Here is a 15043-nt window from a genome sequence, read left to right on the forward strand (position 1 = left end):
GATGAAGATTGGGTCAAGGGGGCAGAAGTTGTTTGTCAATAGGTTGAGCCACTGCATGTGCCCAGCTTGGAAACCTCCACCACCTTGGATGTGCCACCACCGCGCCCACCTGCACCCTCGAGCATTGCCTGTCGTTGTGGTTCTTCAGACCATGTATGTCGATTGTCATGCCTCCTCTCCTCCACTGTCGATGCCACCTGCACGACCAAGGTGGTCGTGGCAGGATCGTGTGAGCAAGGCGGCGATGGCGTCTAAGTGGGGCCATGACGGAGGTATTCAATCGGGAGTGGACCTAGCCATCGCGGGGCGAGGGAGAAGACATGGTTGGCAGCCTAGGAGATGATTGATTTGGTAAGGAAAAAACACAGGAGAAAACTAGATGCCGCCGAAGATAGAAAGAGCGAGTTTTACATATGAGAGAGAGATGGGTGAGGAGAAAAAAAATTAAAAGAGGAGTGGAGAAGGGCGATAAAGAAAAATAACTGAGGGCAGAATGTGGTGAGGCGAACGTTTCAACAGGAGCCAGAGCATCTCACGAACCTCGGTGAACACCTCGTTGCGACCGATAATGGCGACGCTGCTGCCGTTGTACTTGCCGGTGGTGAAGACGAAGTTCATGAGCATGAGCAGCGCCAGCTGGTCCTTGCCGGCGGCGATGTACGTTGCCCTGGGCGTGGCCCATGAGCCTGGATGAGTTGAGGCTCGGCCCCGCGGTGAGTGAGTTGTCCATGACCATGACGGCGCTGAAGGCTGTCTTGGAGGTGTTGGTCGTGGCCGCACGCGCCACCGGCACCGACGTCGGGTCCGGTCCGCTCACCATGTCGTGCCATGCCAGTACACCTTGAGGTGCGTCTCCTTCTGGGACGACATGGTCTGCGGCCGCATGGTGGCCAGGGCGAGGAGGACGACGAAGAGCGCGGCAGAGGCCATGGATTTCCCTTGAGTAGTCGGTGTTTTGCTGTTGTGATGCTTTTGTGGGCTTGGCCATGATGCGTGCTGTGTGCGTACTTCGTATGCTAGTATTTACGCACTGCGGCTGGGCGCGAAAGCGGGTACCCGTACATTAGGCGGCGCATTGACAGTTCAGTGAGAGATATATGTGTTCGGCTTGTTAGAACTAGTGACTTCGCAGTAGGTACAACGGCTCATCTGCAACAGTGCCCAACGACCGTCCTCGCCGGGCGATGTACATGGTGGTGCGTATCTTTCTAGCTAGAAGGCGGTGTGGTGGCTTCATTTCGAACGTTAGCTCTCCTGCCATGCACCCTTCTGAAGATATCTTGTGCCACCTGGAAGAACTAGCTACGTCACTAAGTATGTTTTACGTTCCTTCTTGTGCCACCTGGAAAAATGGACTGGCTCAATTGACCCATTCAGTGAACTTACTGAAGCCTGGGTGATTGTTGAGGGGCTGTCCTCTAAATGGTGTACATGAAAAGTGCTATCTCAAATAGCCTCATGCTTTGGAATTCTTGTAGATGTTGACTGGAATGGCCTGATGAAGAGCTTCTATGAGAAAGTGAGGATCAAAATTGCCTACAGAGACCCAACAAAAATCCCCTTTGAAAGAATTATGGAGATGAGGAAAAAACCGTATATCCTATCCTTCACTGTGGAGGGCTTTGACCAGGTGGGTGCTGATGACCCCAATGATGATGATGGCCCCACTGATATAACAGTAGATGAGGACAACAAGACAACAGAGGAGGAGGAACTGGATAAAGACTTGCTGGATGATGGAGAGGAACCCATTGATGCTCAAGACCTTGCCAACAGAGCCCCCACAAAAACTCCACCTCGGAAGAAAACAGTTAATGATGGTGCTTCATTTCATCCCCATGCTCTTTTGGAGGCATGCTTCTCTCCTGTGAGAGTCAACAGGAAACCTGACCAAGATGATATGGGCCCAAACAGACCCTCAATACCTTTTGCTGAAGCGATCAAATCTCTCAGCAGCCCACTCAACAGAGCTGATGAAAACACCATGGTTACTGCATCACCAAGTGGGATTGATGCTACCACTTCCCCTGTGTCTGCCCAAAAGATGTATTGCTCTGGTCTGCTGAAAGAACTGGAAGATTCTTCTTCTGACACTGACAGTGAATCTGCTGAACCTGAGGAGGATATGATTACTGTTGAGACACACATAGCTACTGGCCTGAAGATGATGGAGCTCATGGATAAAACCAAAGGGAAGGCTTCACCAAAAACCAAGTGGGGACCAGTGATTGCTCCAAGACTGAGTTCCAGAGCCCACAACAGGCAAAACATCATGGAAAAAGCTGCAGCCTACAAAATGAAGAAAAACCTGGAGATCCCACCTACCTTTAAAAGTAAGTCTTTTACTGATGATGCTATTTCTAATTTAGAGGCTTATGCTTCTGCAGTTAATCTCAAAATTGGTGATGATGAGAGAGACAAGAACCACATCATTAACCAGATTATTAGAGATGAATCTGAAAAATGTCTTGTGTTTGCTTCCCAAAATCCTGAAGTTTCCTTGCCTGATAGTTTAGATATTGGACCAGACATTGATAATGGACTTTATACTCCAGAAAAAGACATTCCCAACACTCACACATCAGGGGGCACTGCTGATGATGTGGGTGGAAATGGGAATAATGTGAGAGGAGGACTTTTTAGTCTGACACACCCTTTCAAAATTCCATGATTGGTATCTTTTGGAATATTAGAGGTTTGGGCCAAAAAGGGAAACTACAGTGCTTGTCTGACTTGGTTGGTAAATATAAACCTGATTTTTTAGGATTTCAAGAAATTAAGAGAGAAACTTTATCTGACTCCTTCCTTAATGCCTTAGCTGGTTCTAGTGTGTATGACTGGCACATTCTACCTGCTGTAGGCTCTGCTGGGGGTATCCTTGTGGGTACCAAAACCAATCTTTTTGAGGTACTTAGTGTTAGCTGTAAAAAATACTGCATTATCATTACCCTGAAAAATAAGACTGATGGGTTTTGTTGGCATCTGATTGTGGTTTATGGCACAGCTTATGCTGTAGACAAGATTGATTTTATTGCGGAATTGCATGAGAATATGGATGATTTATGTTATCCTGTTTTACTGGGAGGTGACTTTAATCTGATTAGAGAAGCTAAGGATAAATCCTCAGGCAATATAAATGCTTCCTGGACATTATTGTTCAATGACTGGATAAATAAATGGGGCCTTATGGAATATAGATTAGCTAACAGGGTATATACTTGGAGCAACAACCAAGACAACCCTATCTTTGCCACTATTGACAGGGTTTTCTCTGCCACCAGTTGGGATAGTCACTTCCCTCTCACTACCTTATGTGCCCTTCCTAGGGTGGGGAGTGACCATGCCCCAATACTTCTTGATTCTGGAATGAGTAGCAGTAACCCTACTAAACCTTTTAGATTTGAGAAATGGTGGTTAGACCAACCAGATTTTAGACCCTTAGTGGAGAAAATTTGGGCCACACCATCACCGTGTACAACTACTATTGGGACCTGGCAATTTAAAACCAAACTATTTAGGAAAAGTGTTAAAGGATGGAGCATTAATCTGGAAGCAGCTATGAAGAAGAAAAAGAAAGAGCTCCTTCTGGAGTTTGATATCCTAGATATCTTTGCTGAACAAAACAGGACAAATGCTGGGGATGTCCTCAGAATGAAACAAATTAAAGAGGAACTTGAGGGGATCTGGAAGAAAGAAGAGACTGGCATATGGCAGAGATCTAGAGATAGGAAGATCAAAGAAGGGGACAGAAACACAGCCTACTTCCATGCTGTTGCTAATCAACGCAGAAGGAAGAATCAATTGACTGTCCTGGAGGGCCCTAATGGGCCTGTATACTCCACTAAGGACATGATGGAGGTGGCCACTAACTTTTATAAAAACCTCTTTGGGTTTGAGCCTAAACCTAATATACACTTGGATGACCAGTTTTGGTCTGATGAAGAAATGGTGACAGAAGCTGAAAATACTTCCCTGGAAAGACCTTTTTCAGAAGAAGAAATTAAAGAGGTCATTATGGGATCTTATGCTAATGGAGCCCCTGGTCCTGACGGTTTGTCTTTTCTTTTTTATCAACAATTCTGGGAGGTGATCAAGGGTGACTTTATGGTCCTGGTTAAAGATTTTGAAAATGGGATTCTGGATGTCCAGAGACTAAACTATTCTATTGTTACTTTGATCCCTAAAGAGCCAGATGCCAAGAACATGAGGAAATTCAGACCCATCTGTTTGAGCAATTGTTCTGTTAAGATATTCAGTAAAGCTATGACAAACAGAGTTGGCCCTGTTGGTCATAGGCTCCTATCCCCATGTCAATCTACCTTTGTGAGAGGCAGGTTCATTTTGGAAAGTGTAGTTACTGCTCATGAGGCCATCCATGAGGTCCATAAATCAAAAGAATCTGGGATTGTTCTCAAAATAGATTATGAAAAATCCTATGATAGAGTGAACTGGGATTTCCTAGTAGAAATGCTTACATCTAGGGGTTTTGGGGCTAAGTGGATTAGATGGAACTTATCCATTTTGCAACAAAGCTCTTTCTGTGTTAAGATCAATGATACCCTGGGTCCATACTTTGTGGGTGGAAAAGGTTTAAAACAAGGGGATCCAAGTTCCCCCATGCTTTTTAATTTGGTAGCTGATGTGTTTTCTCGCATGTTAGCTAAAGCTGTTAATAACAATATCATATCTGGGATTGTTCCCCATATCATCCCTCAAGGACTCATATGCCTGCAATATGCTGATGATACAATTCTCTTTCTTAACCCTAAACCTGAATATGTTAGGAACTTGAAATGGCTACTTGCCTGCTTTCAAAACCTTTCTGGGTTAAAAATCAATTATGACAAATGTGAAGTAGTACCTATCAATATGAATGAGGATGATGCTAAACTCCTGTCTCAGATTTTCTGTTGTAAATTAGGGGATTTCCCTCTAAAATATCTTGGAGTTCCTCTTCACTACCTCAAATTGAGGAGAGAAGACATCCAATACATCATAGATAAGATCATCAAAAGGATATGTGGATGGAAGGGGAGATTGCTTAGCTATGAGGCAAAACTAGTCCTCCTTAAGGCATGCATTGCCAGTATCCCCATGTACCTCATGTCAGTTATTAAGTTCCCCAAGTGGGTGATCAAAGCCATCACTTCTCAGATGGCTCATTTTTTCTGGGGGAATGTGGGGGATGAACATAAGTACCATCTTGCTAACTGGGGTTTGATCTCCCAGAAAAAAGACTTTGGTGGTCTGGGGGTATCTAACCTGAGAGAATTCAACATGGCCTTACTAGCCTCTTGGGCTAAAAGGTATTTTATGGACAGTAACAAAAACTGGGTGAAGCTGATCGACCACAAATATAAAACAGCTAAGCCGAATATATTGTGGTCTAGGCAGGGGGTGGGTTCTCCCTTCTGGAAAGGTGTCACCTGGGCTTTCGAGGGGGTTAGACCCTTCTATAAATGGAAACCAGGGAATGGTAATAAAATAAGTTTTTGGGATGACGTTTGGGTGGGGGATTCTTCCCTCAAAACCCAATTCTGGGACGTATATGAAATCTACCAACAGCAATGCTGCGCAGTTTTTGAGGTATGGGATGGTTCTACTCTCAAACTTACCTTTAACAGATGTGTGGAGCCTGGATTTTTAGATAGATGGCATGAATTGATCCGAATCATCTCTGATATGACAATAACTGACGAGACGGACCAACCCATTTGGAGATTGGAACCGTCGGGGGTCTATTCAGTTAAGTCATTTTATAACATGATTAATTGGGGAGGGGTGTCTATCCCCATTTGGAGAAAATTCTGGAAGATTGTTGTACCTCACAGATATCTAGTCTTTCTTTGGCTAGCTTTTCATAACAAAATTCTTACCAGGGATAACCTGAATAAGAGGAGAGAGGTGGAAAATCTAAAATGCTTATTTTGTAATGAGGATGAAACTGTCTGTCACCTGTTCTTTGAGTGTGTGGTTGCTAAACAAGTTTGGAGTGATATATCTGACTCTTTTGAGTTTAGTATTCCAAATGACATGAATGAATTATCTTCCTTCTGGAATCTAAATAACAAAAAGTCTGTTACTAATATTGCTTGTGTTGCTACCATTTGGAGCATTTGGACGATGTGTAATGATATGTGCTTTCAGGGCGTACAGTAGACAAACACACGTACAATCTTGGCAAGAATCAGCTCGTCACTACATCAATGAAAGGTGCTATGTGTGGGCGACCAATCGGTGCTGCTGAGAAGATGCATCCAACTCCTAGATCGGCGAAGAGGCGAGGTGCTCAGGATTACATGGGAGTCGGCCTGAGAGCTTGCAAGAGAAAGATCGAAGAGGAGATGCTGAAGATTCACCCAGAATGAAAAGTAGAGATAAAAAATAGCAGAGTGATCTGTTTTCAGTTCCCCTGTCATGGTAGATGTATGTCCGTCTTTGCACTTCCTTAGAATGCTGAAATTTGTCTTTGACTCCGTTGTCTCTGGTCCTGCCATTCAGGCAGGTCCCGAATGCTTGTAATGGTCTGCTGTGACTCGCTTTACTTTGTTTTAATAAAATGGAGCGGGGGGAAACTCTTTTCGATCAAAAAAAAAATCCACGAGTCTAGCAGCGCACGCAGTAAAGATAACATTAGTAGGCTCAAGTATATGTTGAAAACAAGATTTATGTCTCGTTTTCTAAATAATACTCCCTTTGTAAAGAAATGCGAATATAATGCTGGAGGAGTACATGAGGAGTACTAGAGGTGAGACGATTCCAAGCCGGATCCGTGCTTTGCACGATGGTGTTCTGCATTTGTTTCGAGCTGCTCCCCTTTTATTTGTCTTTAGATATACTAAAATATTCTGCAGTTTTTGTTTTGAGTTGCTGGTGAAGCTGCTAGCTAGGATATGTGCTGTTCTGCATTTGTATTCGGTGCACTTGCATTTGTGGCATAAACAGCACGTCTGAAAAATTGTGATTTTTTTTTTGAAAACGCATTCAATGGATGCTTGTGGGGCATATTGCATGGCGATTTGTCCATGGCTCGTCAGCCGTCGGCGCTAAATGAATCGCCTGGACGCGTAGCACCGTAGAGGACATGGCTTCCTCCTACCTTAAGTCGCGGAGTGCATGCTCCAAGGGCAGCACAACCATGGCAGGGATCCCATGAAACTTTGTCCTACACATTGCTTCCTCTCCAATACGTTCCCCTTTTTTATTCTGACCAGCAGAACAGCACAAGCTGACTCAGCGGCGATCGCTGGATGGGCATAGACACACCCATGCGCGCTCTCGTGCACATCCATGGATGGGCATAGACACACTGGCTAGCTACTTGGGCGGCAGCATGGACTTGGCGATGGCCACGAACATCCCCTTGTTGGCAGCGAAGCGGGCGAGCAGGTGCGACCTGTCCGGCAGGCACGCCCTCACCTTCTCGTCGGACACGTACTCCTTGGCCCAGCGGCAGAAGCGAGGGAACTCGTCCTCGGTGACCAGTCTCACCTCGGCAACCTCCTCGAAGACGCCTAGCCAGTGCGCGAACCCGCAGGCGGCGATGTCGACAAGACCGATGGCGTCGCCGCCGAAGAACCGCCTCCCCTCCAGCTGCGCCTCCAGCAGCGCGAAGTTCTCCTTGGCCTCCTTCACAAACCCCTCCTGTGCCTCGCCCTCCGCCCACAGCGCCAACCAGTACGCCTTCGAGCACTGCACGGTGCAGGCAAAAAATCAGCGGATGAAGCTGGGCGAGGACTGAGGTGTGCGGCCACCGTCGGGTTGGTTGCGTACCTTGCCGTCGATGAAGCTGGCCCAGAAGCGGGCCATGGCCCTCTCGTAGGGGTCGGCGGGGAGGAGGGGTGGGCCGGGGAAGGCCTCGTCGACGTACTCGACGATAAGGAGGGACTCGCAGACGGTGCGGTCGCCGTGGAGGAGCACGGGAACTTTCTTGTGGACGGGGTTGTTGGCCAGCAGCAGCTCGCTTTTGTTTCTCAGGTCTTCTGGGATGAGCTCGTAAGGGACTCCTTTCAGGCGCAGGGCGATCTCGGCGCGGTGGCTGAACGGGCTGTCCAATGCGCCGATCACCTTCACGGCCGCCGCTGGGGAGCTCATCGTCCCTGCCTTGCTCGCTCTCCTGCAAATCAGGTGTAGTAATAGTTCGTGAGACTGAGCTCTGGGAACCCGATGAATCTGTGCTATTTTATACTGGAGCTGGGATATGAGATTGAAACTTCTCCAGGAAGCTGGAACATATTTCTTGTTAAGATCTCCAGTCAAATGGTTTTGTTCCGGTGCTTCCGAGAAGTTTCCTCGGTGCTTCCTCCTTCGGCGCATAGTGATTAAACATTGTAAAGTGCAACCGATCGTAGGCGCATAGTGGAGTAAGTCACATCAAAATGTTTATTTAGGATGTCACATCTAAGTTTTTAATTGCTGGATCTATCGTGCGTCATTGATTTTCATGGCCATTGTCTTTTTTCTGTTGGTCCGGCCTCTCGTGGCACTGGCCGGCCTCTTTTTATTTTGTTTTTTCTTGGCTGGGTTGTGACTTGTAAGATAAGAATCGAAGAGGCTATCCCGGTTTGTAGTTAGGCTATTTTTTTCGAGTTGCAATCCACCTTCTATATACTAGTCATCAACTTGTGCAACTGCACAGGTTAGGGATTTTTGAAATTTAAATAGTATATGTTTCTGAATAACTTCTGTTACACATGAAAAATTGTAGGTAGGCAGCATGATTTTTCGCGTATTTGTAGTTACACTAAAAATTGAAACATGGCATTACTCCGCAATAGTAGAACAAAAGCATTTTCTCAAGGTGGCCATTGAATAAACATTGTACATGGCATTCATTGGTAAACTTATGGGGTGATTTGAATAAAACATTGGAAAGTGAAAATAAGACCCTTCAAATCTTTACAAAAGTGGATACGTCCACAATCGTGTTAGAGTACACAATCGGCTATTCCAATTGGAGGTTGGATCTATTCGAAGATTGGAATCCAACTTTTTTGTATTTTCTGGAATACCATTGTTGTGTGGGTTTCATTGTGCAGCTACCTTTCTCTATTAAAACAAATCAAAAATCTGCTTGAATGCACACTACAGGAAAAATCATGTTTTTCCGTGTGTTAGCCTATAAGTCATGAGCTATTTTTCAGATACTCGACTTATGTTCCTCTAAGGCGACTCTAAAAAAAACACCCTACAAATCCGAAGGACTCAGCTTCTGGCCATCTATATGCCGAGTGTTGCAAAAAAGCTCTAGGCTTATAGGGATCACACGGTACCTACTGAAAAAAGCACCTGGCTTACGGTTCACAGTCGGCAAAGACATTTGCCACGTGTCTACAACAGAGGTGGCGTTCCTTATACGTGTCCTATGTACCATATACATGCATGCCTTTTTTTTTGCTTCCATTGCAGTTTATTTGCATGGTAATTGTAGTATTTTTTTTGCATGATAATACGTGTCTCATTCGTATCATAAAGATCAAACTTCAAATCAAATAAAGACCGACATGAGAAAACTGAAAAGATAGTAGAACATCTCTGAGCTTGACACCAATGCCCGTCACCTGCCTACAACAGCACGACAACAGCCACCGAAGAAAAGAATGATGAATCACCTCCTCACCCGAGCTCGACACAGCTTCATAGCTGATATGCAGTTTCGCCGACCTCCAAGGTGGCTCACCAAAAATGAAGCCCTTGCTGTTGAACCAATCAGACCGGTGAAACACCCCAAACATGTCATCTAATTTCAGATCTGGCACCCCACTATGACTAAGACGCCGAAGGAGGAAACCATATCCATCGTCCACAAACCACGGTAATTGTAGTATATACGTGTCTTCTTGCCGGAAGTCAGGTTGTAGTTTGCCTTAGTAAACGTATATGTACAGGTAACTGACTCTATACATCTAGCTTGGTTAATTATTGTGCGTGGTCTGTTCTAGCGTATACTCCTCGTCGTCATCCTCCACAAACCCCGAAGAAACCACCTCGCCGTCGCCCTACTTCCTACCGGAGCTGATCCCATTGATCGCGAGCCGCCTGACGACTCTCCGTGCTGCCTGCCGGGCCTACCGGGCTCGCCTCCAGCTGTCTTCCTCAAACCTCGCCTCGCAGGGTCCGCTACTCCTCGTCCACCACGAGACGTCTGCCGCGCTCTTCCACATCCCCCTCGGCCCCCTAGCGCTTCCGCCTCCCACGCGCCCCCCTAGCCCATGGAAGACCCACCTGCTTCGGCCGGCTCTTCACCCCGCCAAGTCCTCAGCCTCACGCCCTCACCTGCTTCCACTCCTTCGGCTGTCGCGTCGCCATACAAGGCAGGAGCGCCAGCGCCAGCCGCCCCGAGCTCCGCATCCGTCACCTCCTCACAGGCGAGCGAGCCCGCCTGCCCGATCCCCCGAAATGTGTTGGAGCTATTCTCTTTTCCAATGACCTAATCCTCGCCTTCACGCCATGGCACCGCGACATCTACTACTGCCGCATTGGGGATGCTCAGTGGCAAGCGGCGCGGTGCCATGAGGGCTACAACCTTCACAGTCTGATGTTCGTGAAAGGCACCCTCTACGCGTTGATTTATCCAAATTATCGTCTTGCTGTTGTCGAGCTTGATAACAATTCCGTGGTGTTGTCATTTCTTGGGGATGAACTTAGCGCACATACAGTACCAGATGGTAATTTGGTGGCCTGGCTCGCAGAGTGTCATGACGAGCTATTGCTAATTATCAGAAGGAGGCAGTACCGTGTGTTACAGTGGCAATCCAAGGAGAGGAAGTGGGCGAGGACACATAGCCTTGGTGGTTGTAGCTTGTTCTTTAATATGCATGAGTTTGCTGGTTGCCTTGGTCCAGATCATCCGGGAGTTCGAAGAGACTGCTTGTACTTTACTGGAAGCTTTGGGAACTGGAGCGAGTATTCTTTGGTTGATAGATCTTTGCATGAAATTGTTGCCGACTACCCAGGGCAATCAGTATCATCAAAGGATTTTGTATCACTGGCTTGGGTCCTTCCAAGCATTTGTTGATGCAGTACAATGCGTATAAGAACTGCCCAGAAGTTCTCAAGGTACATTTGCTCCCTTGTGACTATTGTTAATGGATTAGAGTTTTGCATTTTATGTTTATTAATCAAAATATTTATGTGACTCTTCAGCAACAAATGTATATGAACTTGTGTATGAATGGACATCCCGACTCACTGTCTTCCTCAAATATTTGACAGTAATTAATGTTCATCAAATTAGTCTTGGCGTATGGTTTGATTATTTCGTTAATTGGTGACAGCAACAACTATGAAATGGACATTTAGGGAATAAGTGGAGAGCATCACTTAATAGAACCGCATACATACTTCAGAGGAAGATTGCAATTTAAAAAAAAATGTTTTTTGGGATTGCGTAGAAAGGCCTGGGTAGTGTGTGCCGCTTCCTTCACTCCTGCAACGAGCGGGAGCTAGAATTTCCCTCCTACGCCAAGTCGTGCCGAGGGAAGACAAGGTTGGTACGAACAAATAATCAATATGCACAGTCCTTCCCCTTGCTATTGTCACTATCTATTTATTTTGATCACATCTTGGATCTGATGCCGCAGAAAACAATGGCATGCACACAGAGGTAGTCTTACACTCTATCCAGGTTGCCAAATCCATTCAGGGGCCAAACTATGGAGTTCACATTAAGACTAACAGAAGTGTGTGATATTTGGCAAAATTTATAAGAGATGGATTTTATATGTGAAGGTCATGAGTCCAATGTAGATACCCATTGTTTAGCTGAGTCGTAGCTGCCTCAGAACTTTGGTTGTTGCATTTGGATAAGAGATATTGGAAGGTTGATGAGAAATGTCGCTTTTGCTGCTGGAAAGAATCCATTGGTCACATTGCTTTTTCAGTGTGCTGTGCCTAGGTATGTTTGGAAGATTGTTGCCGTGATTCTGGATGTTGGATGTACCTTGTAAGATGATGAGGCGTGTGTATTAAATTTTTAGGGAGCGAAGGAGATGTTTTGTTTCTGGTGGAGTTGCAGCGTTGCTTGCTGTAGCAATCTGTACTCTCTTAAACCTAATGCTGTTATTTCTATGATGTTCACATGTGCTGTCTTATCGGTTTGCCTTGCAGAAGAGAAATTAACCTCGGAAGCAAACGGTGCTTCGTGGCCAAGTTGTTGTTGGCAGTGGCGACAGAAATCTTGAACAAGTGATGATGGCTGTGGGGAGCCTGATTCAGTATGCTTTGCGGTCTGTAGCGTGACGAAGAGAACCATGGCTCGTTTGGTGGGCTCGTAGTCGTTTGCTCTCATTTTTCTGTACACTCACGTTGTGTGTGTAAACAAACAAATCTTGTGTGTTGATCAGCTTCTATGTTATATATTCCAGTGTCGTCGTCTTTAGCCAATGATCATGGCTACCGTCGCAATTAGTGCTGAATGTGGCGTCAAGCAGAGATTTTGTCTTACTTTGGACTGCAGAGGGATGTCAACTGCTTTAGCTGTAGCGCAACCAGCGTTCGGTGCATCTCTGTATCTCTCGTCTTGGAGCTGACAGTAGGCTATAAATGGCAATGGTGAATTCAGCGTCTTACAGAGACCCACCAGGCATAGCCGATGGCAATGATGGCCAAGCTCGCTGTTGTGCTTGTATTTCTCGGCTGTGTGGCGTGTACATGTTAAGCAGGGTATGGATATCCGAACCCGACACATCCTCAACGGGTGCAGACCTCTAGACCCCATCCGCCCGCCCCGACGAGCGACTCGTCGACGGCAAGGCCGTTGTGGAGGAGCAGCAGCACCTTGTGGACCGGGTTGCTGTCGAGGAGGAGCAGCGGCACCTTCTTCTGGACCCGGTTGCTTCATTTGCTTTGGCTTTGCTGCACATTTTTGTGTATAAACGAATGACGACCCTCGGGTGTTTTATCATCTTCTGTGAAATGGACTGAAACGAAGCGAAGTTGGGTGCGAGCGACTATATATCTGGTAAAAAAATTGTTTGGTTTATTTAGCTACCATGGATTGTGCGTTATTGGAATAAAGCGCTATGAAAATTCCACTAAGGAATGAAACTAAGGGAAGGTCAGAGATACTCTTGAATTGTTCCCTTTTTAGTTTTGTACAGAAGAGTGATATGTGCACTTCGTCCCCTAAGAAGTTAAACAAAATTGTTGTTAGGTTAGTCATTCATGAGTAGAACTTCTCTCCCATGATTAGTTGTTGGTAGTTTTTTCCCCCTGAAATTAACAATACTCCTTCTGATTCATATTAATTGCTGCTGATTTAATACAACTTTTTACTAAATCATCGATCATTAATATGGATCGGAGGGACTATTAATATTCCTTGTATGATTGTTTTTCTTGTTCACTGGCCGTCTTCTTGACCACTACACGGGTCAATGAGGCTTTGTAGACTAGTCTAAAGCAGCAGACTAAACGTAATCGTCATGGTAGCAAAAATGTTATTTTTGTGATTAGAACAAGACAATTCATCATTTATTTCCGTCATGTCCATTTACTACCTTGATCTAACACACGATTCATGTTACATACAATTTAGCAGCGCCAACGTGTACCCCAAATTTGTTTGGAAACTAGTTGAGTTGTATCCGTCATACGATGAAAGGACAAATTCGTGTGGGAGTTTGTGTCATTCCCTGGGCAATATGGAATTGCTGAAAGGACTATGTTTTTAATAGATCATCTATTCATAATTACTTACATGTTATCTATAGGCCTACGACTTCCATCCATATGTGGTCATCACTGCATCATGTCAACATACGGACTCTCATAGCCTCTGGGTATAGCCGGCTGCAAATAGTTGCGCAGGGTTTACTCAATTAGTTTGATTGGTGAGCTACTTGTAGATTACGTGGATGGGCTATGACTGTCTAGGGTGCGACCGGTAGTTGTCATGTTCTATTTTAATTTGTATTACTGTCTAATAATCGACGACTTCAACTTTATCTACGTTTAATAAAATGGTTGTGTGCATCGTGTGATGCAGAGGCTGGGATCATCCCCTTTCCAAAATAGAAAGTCGGTCTAGTCAGTACCCTAGCATTTACACCTATTAACTATTTCCTATATAATTTTTCATTTCTTCTAAGATAGCAAAACTACCCTATGTACACGAACATCTTGTTGGAAACTGAACCATTCCTCTAGGAAGATTGATCTCGCTGGAATTTGAATCCTAAATTTGCCAGACATTCTTATAGAACTGATCCCGATTCCTCTCATTCTTACGACAGCCCATGAACTGTCCTTGTTTCTAACTGATTCGACGTGCTGGCTCTCGGTAAAGCGGCAACTCCTTGGAAAACATCATGTCTCATGTATACTAGCTGCTCCATGAGTGCTCGTTATATAGGGGCTCAAAAGTGGAGCGGGCATGCCTATATTTACGACTTGATTATGTACAATTATTAGATGGCCCACCTACCACAGCAGTTCAGCTTTATCATCTCTATTAACTTTATCAGACACTAGTAATTGTGCAGGTGCCACACATGTCCAATTCAATAGTATATTGGGATCTTTATGATGTTATCTTCCACTGCAGGAACTCTTCCCTTTGGCTACACAAATGCTGCCTAAGGTTTGGCCTTTTAAGATTGATCAAATGAAGACAATTCCTTACGCCTCGGCGCTGTTGGGAGCATTATGTATGCTCAAGTATGTACACGTCCTGACTTAGCAAATGTAACTGGAATGCTTGGCAGATATCAGTGTAATTCAGACTTAGATCACTGTAAAGCTATCAAGAAAGTAAAGCGCTATCTTTAAGGGACTAAAAATCATATGCTTAGATATAGAAAGACTGACAACCCAGAAATTACGGGTTACTCAAACGCTGATTTTGCATGCTCTAAGGATAGTAAGAAAACCAGATCAGGCTATATCTTCACACTTGCAGGGGAATCAATTTAATGGAAAAGCTGCAAACAGACACTTACTGCATCTTCAACGATGCAAGAAGAGTTTGTGCCATGTTCTGATGCTACCGGGCAAGCTGTATGCCTTAAGAACTTTGTTCCTAGACTTAGAGTGGTAGACAATA

General features: G+C 45.2%; 2 protein-coding genes and 1 pseudogene across 2 annotated transcripts; 1 reads left to right on the forward strand and 2 right to left on the reverse strand.

The window, feature by feature from the left end:
• Positions 1 to 444: 444 nt before the first annotated feature.
• On the reverse strand, positions 445 to 1261 carry LOC125506950 (annotated as a pseudogene).
• Positions 1262 to 7176: 5915 nt separating this feature from the next.
• Positions 7177 to 8294, reverse strand: LOC125508469 (probable glutathione S-transferase). The gene is made up of 2 exons (XM_048673184.1): positions 7774 to 8294; positions 7177 to 7692 (listed from the first exon to the last, which is right to left on the reverse strand). Exons 1-2 carry the CDS (start codon positions 8092 to 8094, stop codon positions 7318 to 7320), a joined length of 696 nt encoding a protein of 231 aa, XP_048529141.1. The 5' UTR covers positions 8095 to 8294; the 3' UTR covers positions 7177 to 7317.
• Positions 8295 to 9764: 1470 nt separating this feature from the next.
• On the forward strand, positions 9765 to 13091 carry LOC125506951. Its single transcript, XM_048671658.1, has 3 exons — positions 9765 to 9814; positions 9942 to 10074; positions 10181 to 13091. The coding sequence occupies exons 1-3, from the start codon at positions 9765 to 9767 to the stop codon at positions 11015 to 11017; spliced, it is 1020 nt and encodes a 339-aa protein (XP_048527615.1). The 3' UTR covers positions 11018 to 13091.
• The last annotated feature ends 1952 nt before the right edge of the window (positions 13092 to 15043 follow it).

The sequence above is a fragment of the Triticum urartu genome, chromosome 5 (assembly GCF_003073215.2).
Source record: "Triticum urartu cultivar G1812 chromosome 5, Tu2.1, whole genome shotgun sequence".
In the NCBI taxonomy this organism is placed as follows: domain Eukaryota; kingdom Viridiplantae; phylum Streptophyta; class Magnoliopsida; order Poales; family Poaceae; genus Triticum; species Triticum urartu.

Coding starts and splice junctions, on each gene's coding strand:
- LOC125508469 (XM_048673184.1), bottom strand. CDS start 8,094: ATGAGCTCCCCAGCGGCGGCCGTGAAGGTGATCGGCGCATTGGACAGC. Junction 7,693..7,773: donor CCAGCTTCATCGACGGCAAG/GTACGCAACCAA, acceptor TGCACCGTGCAG/TGCTCGAAGGCGTACTGGTT.
- LOC125506951 (XM_048671658.1), top strand. CDS start 9,765: ATGACTAAGACGCCGAAGGAGGAAACCATATCCATCGTCCACAAACCA. Junction 9,815..9,941: donor TCCATCGTCCACAAACCACG/GTAATTGTAGTA, acceptor GGTCTGTTCTAG/CGTATACTCCTCGTCGTCAT. Junction 10,075..10,180: donor CTGCCTGCCGGGCCTACCGG/GCTCGCCTCCAG, acceptor TCGGCCCCCTAG/CGCTTCCGCCTCCCACGCGC.